General features: G+C 36.1%; 1 protein-coding gene across 2 annotated transcripts in view; it reads right to left on the bottom strand.

Moving 5' to 3' along the window:
* Positions 1-8,299: 8,299 nt before the first annotated feature.
* Positions 8,300-20,264, bottom strand: part of TRAPPC8 (trafficking protein particle complex subunit 8) — a 73,472-nt gene continuing 61,507 nt past the window's right edge. For both annotated transcript variants that reach the window (XM_090285675.1, XM_090285676.1), the window contains exons 27-29: positions 16,757-16,902; positions 10,259-10,348; positions 8,300-9,327 (exon numbers count right to left, since the gene is read on the bottom strand). In XM_090285675.1, coding sequence (XP_090141801.1) covers positions 9,093-9,327; positions 10,259-10,348; positions 16,757-16,902 — 471 coding nt within the window. In that variant the 3' untranslated portion in view covers positions 8,300-9,092. The remainder of the gene's footprint in view (positions 9,328-10,258; positions 10,349-16,756; positions 16,903-20,264) is intronic.

Genomic DNA, 20,264 nt, shown 5'->3' with positions numbered 1-20,264 from the left:
GAACTGGAGGGGGGAGCAGAGAGAGAAAGAGAGGCGAGTGAGCGCCATAGCCATCCAAGGTATCGCCCACGTTAGAGGAACTTTAGATGAGGAGGGATATAAGGTCTCCCAAGAGCCTGAAAAACATCCCGATAGTCGCTTTACAGAACTACAAAACCCGAGTCCCCAGAGAACACCAGTGAGGTCAAAGACCTTTCTTAACCCTTGCTTCTCCTACGTCGTCTTCTTACTACATTATGGAGGATTTGGAAGCAGCCAGCTGGACCGAGACAAAAGAGGAGAAAAGCACACAATGTAAATGGAAGCAGTTGGTCACCCTCCTCCCCAATTTAAGGCTTCCCAGGAGAGAAGCAAAACTTTGTAAAATTCAGAATTCTGGTTGTTACAATGCTTGGCACTGTTACTTATTGAAATTGAGGCTGTTCTTGAGATTTAAAGTGATTGGAGGACACTAACTGGAAGTTACGGCACCCAATCCGTTCCTCAGCGAGGCTGGTGGGTTTGGGTGTGTGCTTTGGGGAGGGGGAGAAGAAAGAATTGCTCTCTGCTGCACCCTACACAGCCCTGCTCTTTCCAAGTAATAGCTACATGAGCCACAAATACTACACTTCAGGAGAGAGTCCGGAAGGGAGGGAGCTTTGGGCACCACATGATGCGTGAAACTGGTACAGCAGGCCAGTGGGAAACGATGCCCAGGGGTAGGCTCATCGAAGGACGTGTACCTGGAGGTGTGGTATTCAGCCTGCAGTTGCTGTTGGGCTGTGCTCCCTTTCCACAAATCTTCACAAATCTGTTACGCAGGGAGTTTGGACCCTTGGTGTTTCAGAGTAAAACAATTAGGCACTGTATGAGGAAATGGGACATATTTGTCCACAAACTTTATGATGTAAAATCATTCCTGGGGAACTCTATGAGAATACGCTAGTTCCTACAAGCAAAATAAAAGGACTAGAGCACGATGACAGCTAAGGGGGGTGGGGGCGTTGAAGAGGGGTAGGGATCGAGCAAAAAGGGAAAAGGACTCGTGGACATGGACAACAGTGATGATTGTGGGGGCGGGGGGTATAAGGGGACTAAATGGTCATGGAAGAGAAAAACAACTTTCAGAAACAAACAGAAAAGAATACGCCAAAGAAGAAAACAACTTTCAGAAACGAACAGAAAAGAATACACCAGCTCCTTGTTGTCGGGGGGAATTGATCCAAAAATGTCACTTAAAGGCAAAAACTAGATTGTTACTCTAGTTAATGTGAAAACTACAGTAATTACCAGCAACAATTGGTAAATATGGATATTATATATTCATTCAGGAGATAATTTTCAATTCTGTCATTACATTCACTAAAATGCCAAAATTCTGAGGAAACCTAAAAAGTGAGCATTTTTGTTGTTGAATATGTAAATTCATAGTTCCTCAGTCAGATCTGCTTAATTAAAATAGGGGTTGGGAATTAGCTTTTAGGTTGTTTTTAATTATTTTAATTTAAAAAATAAAGATATTTGCATAGTTTGAAATGTAAATGATGACAAAGAATGTAGAATAAGAAGGAAGTTCCCTCCCACTCCTATCCCATAATCAACTTTGCAGACCAAAGACAACCACCATTATCAGGTTCTCATGGAACTTTCCAGAAATATGGTCTAAAAAGCAGTTTTCAAAATATGTAGTTAAATAGTGGCAACAATCAACTCATGCTTGCTGGGAGAGTATAATCCATTCAAATTTTAGAGAATATATAATAACCTAATTTCTTTATTGCTAGTGACATTTGCAATGATTTGGGGAACCACATTTTTTGAGACAGAATAAGGTTTTGGGGTTGTTTTAAGATTAAATACTATATTTCAATGCAGGAAACAAAGAAATAAGAAAGCAGCATCAAACTGAATCTGTTAGTAAAGGAATGATGAGAAAATTATCACATATTCTCCTTAATATATTACAAGGCTTAAACCTCTAATAAAAACAAAATGATTTTTCTGTTAAGCAAAAAACATACAAAGAGAGCCTTCAAATATCAAGAGATGACTGGGATTACACAGCACAAGTACATTATTCACAGTGGGTATCCCCCACAATATTAACAAAATTTTTCAATATAAAAACTTAAAAATTCTTATGCATGCATGTGAATTCAGTTTTAAAAATTCACTTTTATTAAACCGAATGCCAGGATTAGGGATATTTGTCATTTAGAAAGCATTCCATATGTTATATTAAAGCCTTTGAAGGGTTGTTGTGTTAATGACAAAATTCATTCAGCTTTTAATTCACAAAACGTGGTTAATCAATTAAGTTCTTCTATTCAACTCAACAAGAATTTCTAGTGTGTGTTTTGCACTACTTTAAGTATTAAGAGATGATACGAAGGAAGCAAATCTCATGGTTGATTTACATGCAGCCCAAGCCTGCAATAAAGCTTATAATCTTGAACAAAACTGGAAACTAAAAATAGCACAATGGTTGCTATAGACAGAATTGATTATGGGTTTATGGTTCATAGAGCCATTTGAATCGCATCTAATAGAAGGGCTTACAGAGAGCATTCTCAAATAGAATTTAAGTGAATCAGGTTTAAAAATAATAGATTTATTATTCACCACCTGTCAAGTCACTGAACTAAGAAATTAATGGAATTAAGTCATTTGCTCCTCACAATATTCCCAGTGAGAGGGGAACTACTGTGGCCACACCACACAGATGAGAAAACCAAGGCGGGGGCGGGGGGGTTAAGTTACTTTTACTTCCCCAAGGTCTCATATTTGGTAAGGTGTAAAGCTGTGGTTTCAAACCTCGGTATGAGCCATTCGGACTAGCCCTTCCAACACAGTCCAGTTTGCAGAGATTATGGTCTATAATCCACAAGTGAACTCATAGACTCCAAATCATACACCCTTACTTTAGTACTTAGAAAATATCACAAACTTCCTTTAAATACATAAAGTATTTAAGTATTACACTTGGTATCTCAATCCTGGTGTTGATTTTGAAATCAACGTTTTAGTTTAAAACTGTAACTTTTGTTTTAAAATCTGAAAGATTTGTGCCAAACTTCTGAACAGTGCTAGATTTTGACTTTGAGTAACTGTGAGATATTTCAGAAAGCTGCCCAAATAACTGAACCAAACTTACTAGTAAGCTTTCCAGTTCTCCACAACAGCCTGGGGGCCCTCCTGATTTCAGTCACCTTGCTCAATAATACCATATACCAGTAGCAAGAGTTCTCTAGATACTTTGAAACACATCATTTAGCCATGACTTACTCTGTATTAAAACTATGTTCCAAGCACTTTAAAATCCATTATCTTATTTAAATACCATAAAAAATCCTGTTATTAAAGAGATTTGTCCATGACTGACAGATGGAGATGTAGGAAGTCTTACCCACGTTTTATGAGAGACTGTATTGATTTAACGATTTTCTATTTTAGCCTCCATTTTAGACCACACTGTGACAAATTAAATGACTTTCTAATCAATAAAAATTTGTCTTATTAAAAATTTCAAGAAAATCCATCCATCTTGATTCTCCAGATGAGGTCAAGACTATTAAAAAGTCAACAACGGTTTTAATTAAGAAGTATTTCCTGGGTTAATAGCTGTAGTACCTTAGGCTGGTAAATTAGTATCATTAATTTGCCTGATTCTAACTCTCCTTAGCTAAAAAAAAAAAAAAAAAAAAGTTTAATGCTAATTCCAACGCCACTAAGTGCAACCTTATAATAAAATGCCAATTTCAACATTTTAAAGGCAAACTGTAGATAGCATTGATGCAATACTGTACTCCTGGCGCCCTCTAGTGGATATAGTTGGTTTCAGCAATCACTTGCAAGGTCTTACTGAAACCAGCCTTAGAAAGGAATGAGACATCCCTTCGCCCCATGCTGTCCCCTCTAGTTTATCTTCCTTTACTCACTGGTTTTGCCCAAGTTCCCAAGGTATGATGACAATGTCACTTAGTGTTAAAAGTGAATAAAACTTTATTTACAGAAATGTTTATTTACAAAAACAGCCACACCTATTTATTCACATAGTTTGTTAGCTTTTGTGCTATAACATAGGGGAACTATTTTTAACATCATCCCTGTAGAGTTCAATTTTCAGCTGTTTTAGACTTAAGTAGGCATGCTGATTTCAAAACTGCATTAGTTTTCTTCTATGTTGTCAAGTTTTTTCTGTACAGCTTATCTTAATGCGACCACTGTAGGCTGGATCAAGCCTGGATCAATGGAAGCACTAGTGCTCTCCTATTGGCTGAGAGCAAACCTCCCTGAGTGGGGAGGGGAGGGGATGACCTTGGAGACCAGCATACTTGTCTAGGCTATTCAGTTAACATGAGACAGTGTGGTGAGAGATCGTGTGCCGCTCTATATAGTGAATCGTATTTCAAAGTGTAGTCCGAGTTCTTGTCTACACACGAGTTAGCAGAATTTATTTATTTATATATGTACTTATTTCCTTTCCTTCAGATGTCTGCCTCTGCTATTTCTCGTCGTAAGTGCCCAAAGAACCTTGATTTGTTTTGTTGTATCTGTGGCAGTTTCACCATTCCCAAAGGACAAACATCAGCACGTTTGTCAGGCAAGCCTACTCTGCATATTTTAAAGTAAAACTTGATAATCAAGATAAGTCTTGGGCCCCTCACAAGGTGTGCAAGCAGTGTGTTGAGTGGACGAAAGGAACACGTGATAAATTGCCATTTGGTATACCTATGGTTTGGCGAGAGCCCAGAGATCATTCAAGTGACTGTTACTTTTGTATAGTGAAAACATCAGGATATTACAATAAAAATAAATGTAAAATATATAACAAGAAAAGTAAATGTAAAATAGAGTATCCTAGTCTACCATCCGCTATACACCCAGTGCCTCATTCAGCTGAAATCCCAGTGCCAGTTTTCACCAAACTACCCTCTTTTGAAAAACAGGAGTCTGGTGAAGAACTAAGTGACAGCAACAATGAAGATATTGAAATTGAAGATGACTCAGTTCATAAGGGATTTGATCAGCATAAGTGGAATGATTTGGCACAAGATTGGGGACTATCCAAAAAGGCTTCAGAACTCCTAGCATCAAGACTGCATGAGAAAATCTTGCTTGAAAAAGGAGCAAAGGCATCCTACCTTTGATCAAGAGAAAATGCATTTCTGCAGTACTTTCAAAGTGACGCTGGTTTTGTATATTGCCATAACATACATTGTTCAATGGAGAAATTGGGAATTCCAATCTAGAAAACTGAATGGTGACTGTTCATCGATAGCTCAAAGCAGAGCTTGAAGTGTGTCCTCCTCCACAACAGCAATTTATTTGGTGCAGTCCCAATTGGCCGTTCAGTTTGTTTTCATGAAAAATATGAAGACATAAAGAGTCATCATTCTGTTGCAATAACATAAGCACAATTGGATCACCTGTGTTGACCTTAAAATGGTCTGCTTCCTTCTTGGTCAGCAACACAGATACACCAAGTATCCCTGTTTTCTGTGTATGTGGGACAGCAGAGCTCGTGAGAAGCAATGGGTGGAGTCCAATTGACCTCCAAGATCTGACCTCAAACCTGGTGATCCAAACATTCTACATGAGCCACTTGACAGAAAGAACATTATATTCCCACCTCTGCACATAGAACTGGGTCTCATGAAGCAATCTGTTAAAGCTTTGCCAACTGAAGGAGACTGTTTCAAGTATCTCATTTGGCATTTCCTAGCCTGTCGTTTGAAAAGATAAAATACCTTAATATGTATGTTTGGTAGCAGAACTTTACTAGTTGTACACAATTTGACTTACAGTAACAATATATAGCCTTTATATGAATAAGATAACTAAATAAACAGTATATTCAGGTAATTTTTTCTTTATTTTCCTTGGTATGTACATTTTGTATGATTTTTGGGACAAAGGGGGGGTATCCTGTACCTTAAAAAGTTGACATGACAGAGAAAAACTGGGGTCATTTTTGGATTCAGATGCCAAAAGTTAGTCAAAAACAGGTGTCAGATCCAACTCGACAAAAATTGTGTTCCCCAGGGTAATGGAAGAGCTGAGGAGTTGCACTGGAGACTAAAATATTATCTGCCACTTTGCAAAAAGTTTGCCAAGCTCTAATCTATGAGCATAACCCCAGTTCTGGAAAGTGCTTTGGCTAGGGAGGGCTGGATTCTATCAAATGTGCTGGGGAAACTCCACGAATGTGCACGAGCAATAAAGGAACCTCTTTAATCCCCTAGTCCCCTAATTAGCTTAGTCAGGGAACTCCTCTGTCACTAATACCTTTAACATCCTATTCAGTGGAACACATTTTGGGAAGTACTGTTTTATAATATTGTGCTTAAAGATTTATGTCTTCTTACAGTTCTTATCTAAGAGGAAAAACTGTCTACACCACTTATTATCAAATGTTATATGGAGTGTAATTTTAAAATATTTCACAACTTCAACTCTGAAGAGCAATCATGATAGACACCAGTGCCTTTCTTTCTACACCCTAATAAGAATCATCTCCGAGTTCTGAAGTACAGTAATTTGTTTCCAGACCCTAATTAAAACTTCCTGACACCAAGGAGCACAGCAACTCAACTTTACCTTTTTTATATACATTCCATTTGATGTAAAACGGTTCCTCGTTGGACTACACATGCCCTAATTGAAATTTCTAAGGTACCAAGTGTACTTTGGGCTTAATTCTCGGCTTACATATGTACCTACGTACCCCCTGCCCTCTACTTTTCAGAAGTTACAGCCTTGTTGCAAGGCTTCTTGAAGCTCTGTTCTAGGCCTGTATAGCCCACATTCCTGCTAGCCCCACCTCCCTTCTTACCCCGCTTCTAGGCCCTGGTCCTGTGTTCCATTCCATTTAAAGCCTTGCCCTTACAAGCTGCCTGGCAAAGCTTATATTTTAAAGATAGTTTTGGGTATTCTATTAGGGTGCCTACATGCATTTGTAGTTTCCTGGAATCTTCTGGAACCCGGCCTAAGACTATGAGTCTTTAATGGAAGAATTTCAGTTTAAAGTTATTTGGGCTGCATAAGCCTCAAAATACTCAATAGTCTTCTAAGTAGCTGATTTATAAGGTAATTTGTGTTAGGAGGCATTTACAGATAATCTGAGGTTAGTAGTAATCTCTGTCTAGTTATGCTAAAAGCATGAGTTAGGCGTGGTTTTACCTGCTCTTCTTGTTGATTTACAGTTATTTGGAGAATGAATGGAAAATTACAATTTACATGGATACCATAATCTTACGGCAACCTGAAAGGAACAAACTCTCAGGTTTTGTCTGAAAATGTCTTAGTTTCATTTCCATTCTGGAAAGAGATTATTGCTGAGTTTAGTATTCTGGTGTAGCAGTTAAGCTTCTTTCAACCCTTTGAAGCTACCCCTCTATCTTCTGTCTTCCATTATTTTTGGTGGAAAGTCAGCTATTTGTTGAATTATTGTCACCATTCAAGTAAGTTTTGTCTTCTCTATTCAAGACTATTTCCTCGTGCCTTTAATTTCCATCAATTTCACTATGATGCATCTGGATACATCTTTTTATGTTGTTTGGAATTTCCTGAACTACTTGAATCTCTAACTTAATGTCCATCTTGGAAAATTCTCAGATTCTCTTCAAATACTGCTTTTGCCCTATCGTCTCTCCTTTTTTGAGGACTCCAAACAAACAGATAAGACTTTCTTAATGAACCCAGTAGGTCTCTGACCTTTCTTTTGCCTTTTTTCCATCCTTTCCACTCCTTGCTTCAGATTAGGTTATTTCTCCTGACCTATACTTCTTCCCTCAAAATGTGTCAAATGCAAGGCTCTGCCTCTCAGCTGCTGCTGCTTAAAGTGGTCAAAAACTCCAAGGCAAAGTAGTCCCAAATGATGGTCTCATCTCTCTGGACTTTCTTCTGGATTTCGGTCCTCTAATAACTGTCTATATTGGTAACACTTTGTTTTTAATAAGACTTTTCTTCTAGTTTGTTCAGTAGGAATGCTAAATTACCTGGTCTTCCATAACCAGCACCAGAGTCTTCAATGTGGTAATTTGTAATAGGTTCAATAAGCACTGATCTTCATTTCTCCCAGGATATAACAGGTTATCCAAATTTGAAACTAGATATCAGACATGACATATTTAAAGACAATATACATTTGCTCATGTAAAACAAGGCCACAAGGACTGTAGGAACAAACACTGTACTTCACTTTTGGAAACAGATGATAATGCTTTCTCAGGAAATTGGTCAGGTACCTGCCATAATAATATGATTGGTATTTATTTTAAATAAAGTATATATTAGGTCATCAGAATAAAAATTTTAAAAAAAGAGCATGTAATAGTTTTATACAGTGAATAGCGTGTCTTTATTCTATTTACAATACATTTGTTATAAATATAATACACTTCTGAAAAGCTTATTTTTAATTAACTTGAGATTTATATTTTAAACAGATCAACTCAATTGTTAAAGTTACATAATAAAGAATATGATAATTTAAATGACAAAAAATCCCATATTGGAATAGTGCACACTATGTTGAAGTGAAGGAAAAAAGTCAAACTCCTTTCAAAACTATATTCAAAGCATCAGAAAAATTTTTCTTTTTACAAAGTTATGTATAAGCCATAAGAACCACCAGATACTGATGTATGATGATTCTATAACCAAAGTTCAAAACATTTTAGAGAACTGTGTGAAGCAAGATAGGAAAATTTGTATTTAATACTTTATTAACCTTCACAGTAAAGCTGGAATTTGACTAATGGCTTAACCAGAGTATTGCCAACAAGGCCTTTCTCAATATTTGTATATGATTGATAAGTGTAACAGCAGACTTAGACACTGGTTTTTAAGATGGGGCTTAATAAGGTGCATGGATATGTTGAAATTCTGTATTATGAGCATGTAAATTATTACCAGGTTTAAAGAAATACAAAAAAAGAATATCAGTATTCTCAGTCCAACGTGCTTTGCATCATCAACAAACTGACAAGTATTTTGCAGTGATCTGATACCAACCTCCAGAGCAAGTTAGGTATTTCAAATACCGCTGTAAAACCCAGTCAGTAAAATAAAACTAATTCTTGTGGATTTCAGTACAACTTTATAAGTTGTCACACATTATTAATGATGATCAGGGCAGGCATGGAGTTCTGCTGACTTGTTTCAAACAATGTAACTTGGCCTGATAACTTGGCAAATACCCTAAAAGTTCCAAGGTTATAAACACCTGTATGGACAAAGCATGCTTTCAGCTGCAAACTGTGAATCTCCTCGCTTTTAAGCTGAAGTTTATACTGTGTTTGTCCAAGCCATGTAAATGATCCATGGATTTCCAATGATTCTGGACTAAGGAAGGAGGAAAAGGGTAAGTTGGAGGGGTTTTTTTCTTTATTTTTTTTCCCCAAAGTCCCAATAACACACCCCTTTCATCCAGCAATTTTATTTTTAGAAATCATGTTATGAAGCCAAATGCTTATTAATGATAACAATAATGGCAATGCTATTATTACTACTGCTATAATAGCTAACATTTATTAACAATGTTCTAGGTACAAGGCTAAATTATCTTATTTAACACTCAAAACAGCAGTTAGTAAATGATGGGACCTAATTTCAAACCTGAGCTTTTAACTACACTACCACTTGGTTATCCATATATAAAAATAAATATGTATACAAGAATGCTTATAATATTAAAACTGTTTATGCTACTGAAAAATGGGAAGCAACCCAGTATCTACAATAAGGCACTAATTTATAATACATATAATAATACACAGAATGTGTTTGGTTTTCAGAGAGCTGCTTCGGATCCTGTTTGGGATGTTATACAATAATCAGTCTACATCTCACATTACTTTTCTAAAAATCCAAAAATTTCTGAATTCCAAAAACCATCTAGCTCTTGGATTACTGAATACAGGAGTATGGGTCTGCATTTTTTTTTAAGTAAGTATTATTTATAATCAGGAAAAAAATAATAAGCCTTCTATCACAAACGTGCTGGTTTTCCATTTTCAAATTCTTCCCACAAACTTTTAGCTCTGGCCAAATTAATTTGCTGCTTTTGGAAATGCTTTCCATTTTGTCACTACCGTAACGTCACTGCATAACTCTAACTAACACTTCTATGATTCCAAACAACAACAACAATCAATGGAAGCCTGAATAAACTTTTCTATCTATGTTAGTAATTATTTGCATAATTTCAAAATATTAAATTGTTCTCAAATCGATCTTAAAACTACAAATAATCTTGCACTAAATAAATCTTTACCTTGTTGTTTTATGCCGAAGATCAACTATTACATCGACATCAGCCTTAGAACAATTGGAAAGTAAAAGGGTGACTGGTACTAAACAAAGGCTATGGAAGAAAAATAAATAAACAAAACAATTAGCTGTGTATTTTTTAAAAACCCCAAAAAGCAACTTTCAAGAAAATAACGCTTAAGAGTACCTAATAAAGCATAAGCTCCTTGAAAATGATTAGTTTCAAGAAAGAAATAAAACTGAGTTCCAAAATCACTTAAAAGACAAATTGTGTAAATAAAAAGTAAAACATATTAATACAATGCTGAATAAATGTAAGAATATATACATCCACAAAACCATTATATTTCAATTTTTTATGGCTAATCTTAAAAAGAAAAAAAAAAAACAACACTAAAATATTTATTGTGGTTATTTCCCAAAATAAAAAACAGAAATAAATAATCTCAACTACAACAGATCAATAGAGGGAAAAAAATCATGAAAATGCCTAAAACTAACCTTATTCTCTTCATGTTTCTCCAAATTTATTTTGAGAACTTGGCCCAGAACATTTACTTTTCTATCAAATTTGCATAAAAGCCATCATGTTTTGAAGAATATGAGAATTACTTCTATGTAAGTTATAAGAAGTGCCCTTTCAAGTAGACACATCTGCACATAGTTTCTGGTACCACTTTATAATTAATAAATTACAAAAGCATGAGAAAAAAAAGGCACTGACAGAAGAAGGCATAAGAACAAACTGGTGTAGATTTCAAATCAAGAACATAATAAACAAACATAAGCTGTGAATAAATGAAGCTGGGTTACATACTATTAACTTAGTTTACCATGCAAACATAAAGAACAAAGAGAGTAAAAAAAATAAATAGTACCTTATAAACGCTCACAAAAATAATAAAATTCTGCTCAGATATTTTACGCTTTCAGAAATTTAAATAACAGGTTTCTCTAAACAAGAACTAAGATAATTCAAAAATATATCCTTAGGTTGTTCTGGTGCTATGCTCTTCCCTCCCCTCAACGCCTCTCACCAGGAGAAGAGGGCAGCAAGACTACTAAGTACTTTCCAGTCTGAAAGCATCTGATTAAAACATTGTATCATTTGGAACCCAAAGCAAAACCTCGAGAACTTTTGCTCTTTTATTCCCATTTGATCCTCACATATCAAATTCTGCATGCCTAATCTAAATGCTTCTAGTACAAGAACTGTGAACATGTGGATGTTTCCTAGCTCCAAACCAAACTCTTTATCTTTGTTCTTCCTCTTCCTCCATTCAGCTCCAGTGAACAGCACCCTATCCACCCCAGAAAGCCTTAGGCATGACACAAAGTGCTTTCGTACTGGGAATGGGGGTGGGGGCTTGGGAGGCAGTAGCCCCCATCCCCGTTCCTTATTTCTATTATTCTTCATTAATTCCTGTCCATTTTTTTCTCCCACATAGCTCTAGAACCATCTTCATTTTCCTCACAAATTCAAGTCGCCATGGCTCTTGGTTTACTGTAATCGCCTCTGAATTAGTTCGGCGATGCTCTTCACTCCTTACACCGGCAGCTCTCACAGCCGCCTTGGGTTGCTCACACTTGAGCGTGCACCAGAGTCACCTGGAGGCCTTGTTATAACACTGCTGGGCCCCACTCCAAGTTTCTGATTCATGAGGTCTGGAGCATGGCCCAAGGACAGCATTTCTTTTTGTTTGTTTATTTATTTTTAGAGAGAGGGGGGAAAGGAGAAAGAGAGGGAGAGAAACATCACTGTGTGGTTGCCTCTCACTCGCACCCCCAACTGGGGACCTGACGTGCAACCTAGTCATGTGCCCTGACTGGGAATTGAACCAGCGACACTTGGCTCGCAGGCCGACACTCAATCCACTGAGCCACAACAGCCAGAGCTAAGAACAGCATTTCTAACAAGTTCCCATGATGATGATGTTGGTCTGGGACCACATTCTGAAAACCACTGCTATATACAATAGTCTTTCTAAAATCTGATGAGCCACAAACAGTGCATAGAAATCAAACTACTGACGACTATTTTCCCATCTCTAAAATGTGGCATTATTAAAAGCATGAGGTCAAGAGTCAGGCTGCTAACGGTCAAATATCAGGTCAACTCTGTCCCTCAGTTTTCACAATTGTAAACTGGGAATACTAGCTGTACCTACCTTTTGGGTTGTGGTGATTAGGTAAGATCAAATTATTTTACATGCTGAGAATAATGCTTAGCACATTGCAAACCTCCATAAACATGATCTAATATAACTTTTTACTCTGAAAATCCATGGCAGCTAAACCCAGTATGATTCCTATCTTTGTTAGCTCCAGCCACTTGTTCTTTTTCACGTTCCCATCCCCTACTGCTCTGTGTCCCACTGCCACGACCAAACTGCTCTGTGTCCCACTGCCCCATTTCACCCCCACATCTCTACATTACTTTAAGAACACTTCCCTAGATCCTCAATCTGTTCTTTTTACGTTTCTAGATCTTTAACTGACACTTGGTAGAGTGCATAGCTTCCGCAATAGCCCTCTCAATAGTACACACAGTTTTTCTTCTTTTATGTCATGGATCAGAATGTATCATTAATGCAGTTCTCAATGCTACTTCTTGATTTCTTCTTCCTGTCTCTTCCATAGAAACACCTCCATTTCTGTCACAAAGTACTCCAAGGTTTTCTGTTCTTTTTCCTTTTTTTCAGTCCTGCACTGACAAGCTAAAACCAGTGACTGTCGCTCAGTACAGGCAAGGGAACCTTCGACAGGAAGGAAAGATATAACTATTTTGAAATATCTGCAGTAAGAGGAGGGAAATACTCATCTATTATGTCCATCAAACAAAGGCAGCACACTACGTAGAGGAGAAAAGTCGCTGTAACTTCTCTTCCACATTATCCACTGGCTTCATTTACTCAAAGCTTCAGCACAAGTTTGGTTTCTTGCTTTCAATCCCAAATCTTGTCATCCTTTTGTACAACTTCATCTGTCTAGGTAGATGGCTTATTCAACTCCTTCTTAAATCCCTGTTCTGTCACCTCCATAACCATGAGTAGTATTTCAAATTCAGCCATCTAACCGCCATGACCATGTTGTGCACCTTTTGTCACCTAAGAGAGCTTTCTGCAGAATAATAGTCTCTCAGTCTCTGACCACTACCTCTCCTCTCTCCAGCTCTCTCACTAAATTATACTTCTGTTCTTCAGTTTTTCGGAGATGCCCAATCACTTCACCCTCTATTTCAGTGACTCCCAGTCTTGGTTACCATGGTAACTATAATTACTGTTTAGCAGTTACTCACTCCCCTCATCTTCCCACTGTGGGACTGTGAATCATCCTTGCTGACTGTGAAGGTGAGGCTATTTGGCCGATGGAATATTAATGACTTTGATGCAAACAGAAGCCTTAAATGTGCTACGCAATATGGCTTACTTTTTGTAACACAGAGATACGCCATTTGAATATATCCCAGAGAGTTGCTGTCCATTTGGACAGAGCCCCAAATATGTGTGGTCACTGACATGAACCCAACCCACCCACAGCCTGAAGCAAAGCTTCAGCCAAATCATAGCTGACCTTACACATGAATGTGTGGAAACAGATGCCTTGCAAGCTACTGGATTTTGGAGTGGTTTGTTATGAAGCATTACTGTGGCAGCAATGAATGATACTGACACATTCAGGTATCATCTGAGGGCATTTTAAAAAATATAGACACCTGTGTCCTACTCCCAGAGACTGATTCAATTGGCCTGAGCACCACAATTTTCTAAAATTACCCATATGATTCTAATGTGCAACCAATGTTGGGGGAAAAAAAACTACCACATTTTAACCTTATTGAACCCATCTTGTTTTCCAATACTTCGTGCAGTTTTGATTCTGTGATACTTCATTTAAACTCACTGCTCTCCTTTAGTTTGGTGCAAGCTGTCCTGTTCACATACTTCCTGCACTGCCTAGAATCTATGATGCTTTTAAACCCCAATAATCATGTGGAGAATGCTTAAATATTCTAGCCTCTAAAGTACAGCCAAAGATTTAACCACTAAAGTTAAAAAGAAGCACCATGGAATCTAAGATATTCAGGAAGTACGTGAAGCAAGTTTGATTAAAAAAAAAGAACAAAGTAAAAACACTGGATTAAAACTAAACATCACAAATCAAAACTCATGCCAGTATGCAAAGTCAAAACAGGTTCAATAGGGATAAAACAGAATCCCCTCCTCTCAACTTTGGCTGCATATTAGAATCACCTCAAGAACTTCAGGAACTCTGGGTGTCCAGCCTGCACCCTGAGCCAATCAAAGTGGAATCTCTGGGAGAGGACTAAAGCACAATTCCCCAGGTAATCATAGTGTGCATTTGTCAGTCAATGGCATACAGAATGAGTACTGAACAGCATTAAGACCTAGACAAATATTTAAGACCAGAAGTATTTTTAAAACAACTTAAATGGCTACAACTCTCAAAAATCCAACAGCAGTGTTGATGAAGACATAGAGCAGAGGGAATTCCTATATATTATTAGTGGGATATACAAATTGGGAAAACTACTTTGGGAAAATTCCTAGATTAAGTAAGCACACATTCACCAGGAGATATACACAACAATGTTCACAGCAGAATTAAAAATAGTTCAAATATGAAAATAAAAAGTCCATCAGCAGTACAGTAGATAAACTAATTCAGGTACATTTAAATATATTCATATGGTAATAAGAATTCTATAGCTTCATGCAATAATTGATAATTACTAACATAATATTACATGAAAGAAGCTGGGCATAAAAGCTCACAAAAATAAAAAATCAAGATGTATACTTAGTTGTAAAAATTATAAGGGGAAGTAAGAACATGACTACCAATTTGGGGGTGAACTGGGAGGGGAACTCTGAGATGGTAGTACTATTCTATTTCTTGAATAGAGATGAATATGTGGCTTTTAGCTTTGTGGGAAAAAAAGTCACTGCAGTCATACATTTTTGTTTTTGAGCACTTTTCACAATGAAAGTGTTTAAAAGAAGTAACGCAATCGAGCTACCTTTTAAATATTTCTGAAGGTAGGTCTCTGTCAAGGTTTTGGTTTTAATTTCTCCAGGGCTCTTTCTGTGTGTCCTTAGCCAGCTTCTTCTCATTCCTCTCAGTAATTATCCTCAAATTTTACTTTTCAAAAATCCTCTACCCTACATTATCTTACCTCCTAATTACTTTGAGTAGTTAACCTTGTGCCTGTGAACACTCCAAAACATGTAAAGTTGTTGAAGTTTCTCTCCCTAGTTTCTTCTCTCCATTTCAACAGTTAGGAGGACACTTCTTTAGTCCAAAACTAATCTTTCATTCTTTGTGTGTGTTCCTTTCCATCCACTAAAGATTCTATTGCTCTCCTTGTAGCACATCCTTTCTTCAATATCATACACATATCCACACATTAACTATAATACTGAATGGATATCTTCTGGCTGCCGTTCATAGACCAGCTTCTTGGGAGGGTGGTCTACACCAAGTATCTTTACTTACTTTACCTCCCATGCTCTCCTCAACCTACTATGTCATGCTTCCACCCCAACTATATAGGAACATTCTTCTCAAAAATCATCAGTCACCTCTTTATTGTCAGACCCGAGGAACAACTTTTTGGTCCATTTACTATCTGACACTCTTGCAGCATTGCAAATCACTAACCACTTCTCTCTCCTTGAACTGTTCTCTCACTCAGCCTTTGAGATACCACTTCCTCCCTCATTGGTCTTTTCTTCCTAATTATTTGACTACTACTTCTCAACCAGTCTTCCTCATGGACAGCTGTCTTTTTCCTTAGCTCCTCTCTTAGAAGTCATTGTTCTGCAGGTCACCATTCTCTTTTTGTTCTATCCAAACCATCCCTACCGTTACCCAGAGTGACTTCTCCAAAATTCATACCCTCAATGATCGCTTACAGACTGGTTTCAACAGACTTCTCTCCACATTTTCTTACACCTATATACCAGCAACCCTTTTCAGTGTCATCTGATTTAGAAATTTTTATTTTTAGAATCTTAAGTTTATGTAATTAAACTATTTCCCAAAATTATAAATACATCATTCCTCAGTAAGTTTACCACTTAATAAATCTTAAGTAAATGACACTCAAAATTTGAATTGTTTAATGTGTCTATATTGTTAATCATGTCTGAAGTTTAATTTCTGCTTCTAAAACTAACAAAATGATAGAATACTTTTTCCTTGTTTTTCACTTAATGATAAACCTACTCAACAAAAGGAAGCATTTGGCAACTGAGGTGGCTGAAGCAATATCCATCATTAATCAGAGCAGCAACATATAGTAATAGTAGTAAAGGGCAAATTACTTAAGATCACCATCTATACACTCAGTATTATTCTAAATTTCTTTTTCAGTATTTGTGTTAAGGTCATTGTCTAAATAAATAAGAGTGTGTGTGTGTGTGTGTGTGTGTGTGTGTGTGTGTTGTTTAAAAATTTTTAACAAAAAAAACCCTCAAACCTTTTTTGATGAAATGGATGATTAAATGATTCTGGATAGTGAAGACTTGTTTTAATAAGATTAGAAAGCTGCTCTACTGATGGTCTCGAAGAAACCGTAGTGTTTTCTGGTCTGAAAAATTTTAATAGTTCCATTTCTGGTAGCTCCTGAGAAAATAGAAAAAATATATATAACAATTAAAAACACTGCCTTGTTATAATAAACTATAATGTACACAAACAAGAGAAATTAAAAATCAACAAAGTGAAGCACGAACAATGCTATTTCTGCTGTTTAACAGCTGGAATCATTTGCAATACAATCTAGGATAAAGAATCTAGGATCTGGCCCTGGCTGGGTGGCTCAGTTCTGTGGAGCGTCATCCTGTGCACCAAAAAGGATGGCAGTTCTGTTCCTGTTCAGGGCACATACCTAGGTTGCAGCTTCAATCCCCAGTCAGGGCACATACAGGAGGCAACCAATCAATGTTTCTCTCTTTCTGTCTTTCTCCCTCCCTCTCTAAATTCAATAAACATATATCCTTGGGTAAGAATTGATATAAATAAATAGAAACTAGTATCTGGAATCATTTATTCATTCCTTATTTATTATGTGCTGGAGTTAGACATAAATTTCAGCAACTTCACATATTAGCTCTATGATCTTATATAAGTTATTTAACACATTAAGACTTACTTTCATCATATATAAAAAGGGGTTCTTAACAATTTCAAAAGTTGGTGTGGTTCTCATCTGGTAAAACTGCTTAGTACTTAAGTCTGTAGTTATTCAATGATATTGCATCTGTTTTAATAGTTGAAATAAAATTGCCTTAAAATTTTATTTTGAAAATATTTTGTTGTGTTTTATATATTACAGTGCTTCAACTATTAACTAAAGGTTAATATGCATGTAAAAGTATTAACATTGATGATGTCAGGCACACTGTATACATTTCAGGAAATATCATCATCTAAAGGCAAATATAAAATAACATCCCATTTCTACTATTTTTTCCCCTTGGTTCCTTTTTCTCCATTTTCATTCACTATCCAGGAAAACCTTCATTTTTAACTTGCTGCTAGTCAAATTGAATTCTGATCTAAACCAGGGATTGGCAAACTATAGCCCATAGGTCAAATCCAGAATGCCTGCTGCCTCTGTAAAGAACTTTTTGTCTAAACATAGCATCAGCCTATCTATGTTTGCTTTTGTTGCTTTTGGACCCCAACAACAGAGATGAATAATTATGATAAATACCTTTATCATTTGGCTATTTTTCAGAAAAAGTTTGCTGACCCCTGATCTATACAGTTGCAAAATCAGCAACTAAATTTGCTTTTTTCCATATAAGTCAGAAAAAAGTGACTCAGGGTCTACAATTAGAAGAGAGCAGGGAGCATACTTCTGGAGTGCTGGTTATACATCCTTTGATATATTGGAGTGTTCTTCAATTTGTAAAATTCAATGAGCTATTCACTATTACCTACTTATGTTAAACTCTATCAAAAAGTTCAAAACATGTATTATTGTTTAATGTGTTCTAATCATCCAAGAAAATAATCTATTGTTTGAGACTTTAAAATTACACTGAATAAATTCCCATATAACACCTATGAGAAGAAAAACACATGAACAATGGCCACAAAAGGAGACTAAAAACCGGAAGCTAATTTAAAGACAGGATATTCTCAGTTTATCTCTCTGCCAGCTTAAGCAGCTTAAGAGTAGCAAGAAGTATATTCACAATCAATACTAAAGAATTTGTACCAATAGTTTCACAATAAGGATTTGATTCCAAATTACAACAGTTCGGAAATGAGAGGGAACTGTGAAGAACTATTATCCTTGTTTTATAAGTGAGTAGTAAGCTGAAGTTCATCAAATTATGCAAGTAATTTACACTAGGTCATCATTCTAAAAGTTTCTGGGCTTCAAATCTACTATTCACAGTATAACGAAACCACCATATTGCCCAAGCTCAGAAGTTATATAAAGAGAATATAAAATATTTCAAAGGTGAAATACAAAGAAATAAAAAGGATATGCAATATATAGTATATAAAATGGGAATATAACAGTTAAATTTTATAGAAATCACTTTGTTTCATTTACTAAGTGCCAATTTTGCCGTTGTTTGAGATGTTCCAAATTATCAAAAGTTTACGGCATTTACAACTAAAACTATCAAAATAAAGAATGATTCAAAAGATAGAATTACTAATGGAAGCTAGTACTAGTGGACATACGCTTGATGAGAAATCAGACATTTACATAGTCTTAAATTAACTCTCCACAAATTACTTATTATTACAAAAGGAAAAACAGTAACTTTACTGTTGGAGAAACAGCAATACAGTAGTCCCTCGCTATATCGTGGTTCACTTACCGTGGCCTCACTGTATTGGATTTTTTAAAATATTATATTTAATTATTTATCGCGGATTTTTTGCTGTATCGCAGGATTTTGCAGTACTGTATATGTATGTTGTTAAAGTTACGTAGGTTTAAGAGTGTAGAATAAATGTAAGGTTCCTACTTCGTGGGGGTGTCTGGAATGTAATGCCTGCAATAAGTGAGGGAATACTATACTATTTTAACCAATTGACCCATCACTAATAATGGGATAAATATCATGTGCTTTGTGATATAATACACTAACAAGAATATAATATCACTTATGTAGCATTTCTGCCATAAAATTTATAACCTTAATCTAATCATGAAGTGGCACAAGAAAAATTCAGAGGCATTATTATACATTAAAATAACTGGTCCATGCTCTTTAAAAAAATGTTAAAGTCATAACTGACAAAGACACAAGAAATTATTCCAGATTATTGGAGACTGAGGAGACATGACAACTAAATATAATGCATTATCCTGAACTGATGCTGGACAGGAGAAAACAAACAGCTATAAAAATATTGAGAACTTGGATGACATTTGAATATGAACTGTATATTAAAGAGTATTGCATCAATGTTTAATTTCCTGATTTTAATCATGATCTTTGTGCTTATGTGTAAGAGATGACCTTTGTTCTTAGGAAAGCTCGTTGACACATTTAGGGGTAGAAGGACAGGATGTCTTCATTTTACTTGGAAGTAATTACATGGTCAAGAAAAAAATAAGTGTACAGTATATATACAGAGAAAGAATGATAAAGCAAATAAGGTAAAATGCTAATCACTGGAGAACCTGAGTGAAAGGTATACAGTCCTTTCTACTATTCTTGCAGCTTTTCTGTAAGAAAATTACTTCAAAATAAAGGCTGACAAAAATAATGGGGAGAAAAACTTGAAAATAAATATCTATTATTTATAAATACAATATAAAGTAACTATCTAAATTACTAGACTAAATGTGCTTAAGTTTTGTTCACAGTACTATGAGAATTTTTTGGTAAGAGTAAACAGTATTTCAGGAAAAATAAGAAAACATATTAAACACTATTGCCAGCTGTTACACAACTTCAGAGACCATCTGTTATATTTTACGATATGCCCCCTGGAATTCTGCAATGGTG

This window comes from Furipterus horrens, unplaced genomic scaffold (genome assembly GCF_987537825.1).
Source record: "Furipterus horrens unplaced genomic scaffold, mFurHor1.1.pri manual_scaffold_8, whole genome shotgun sequence".
Lineage (NCBI taxonomy): Eukaryota > Metazoa > Chordata > Mammalia > Chiroptera > Furipteridae > Furipterus > Furipterus horrens.
Note: the sequence above shows the minus strand (reverse complement) of the source record. Positions and strands in the feature narration are given on the sequence as shown.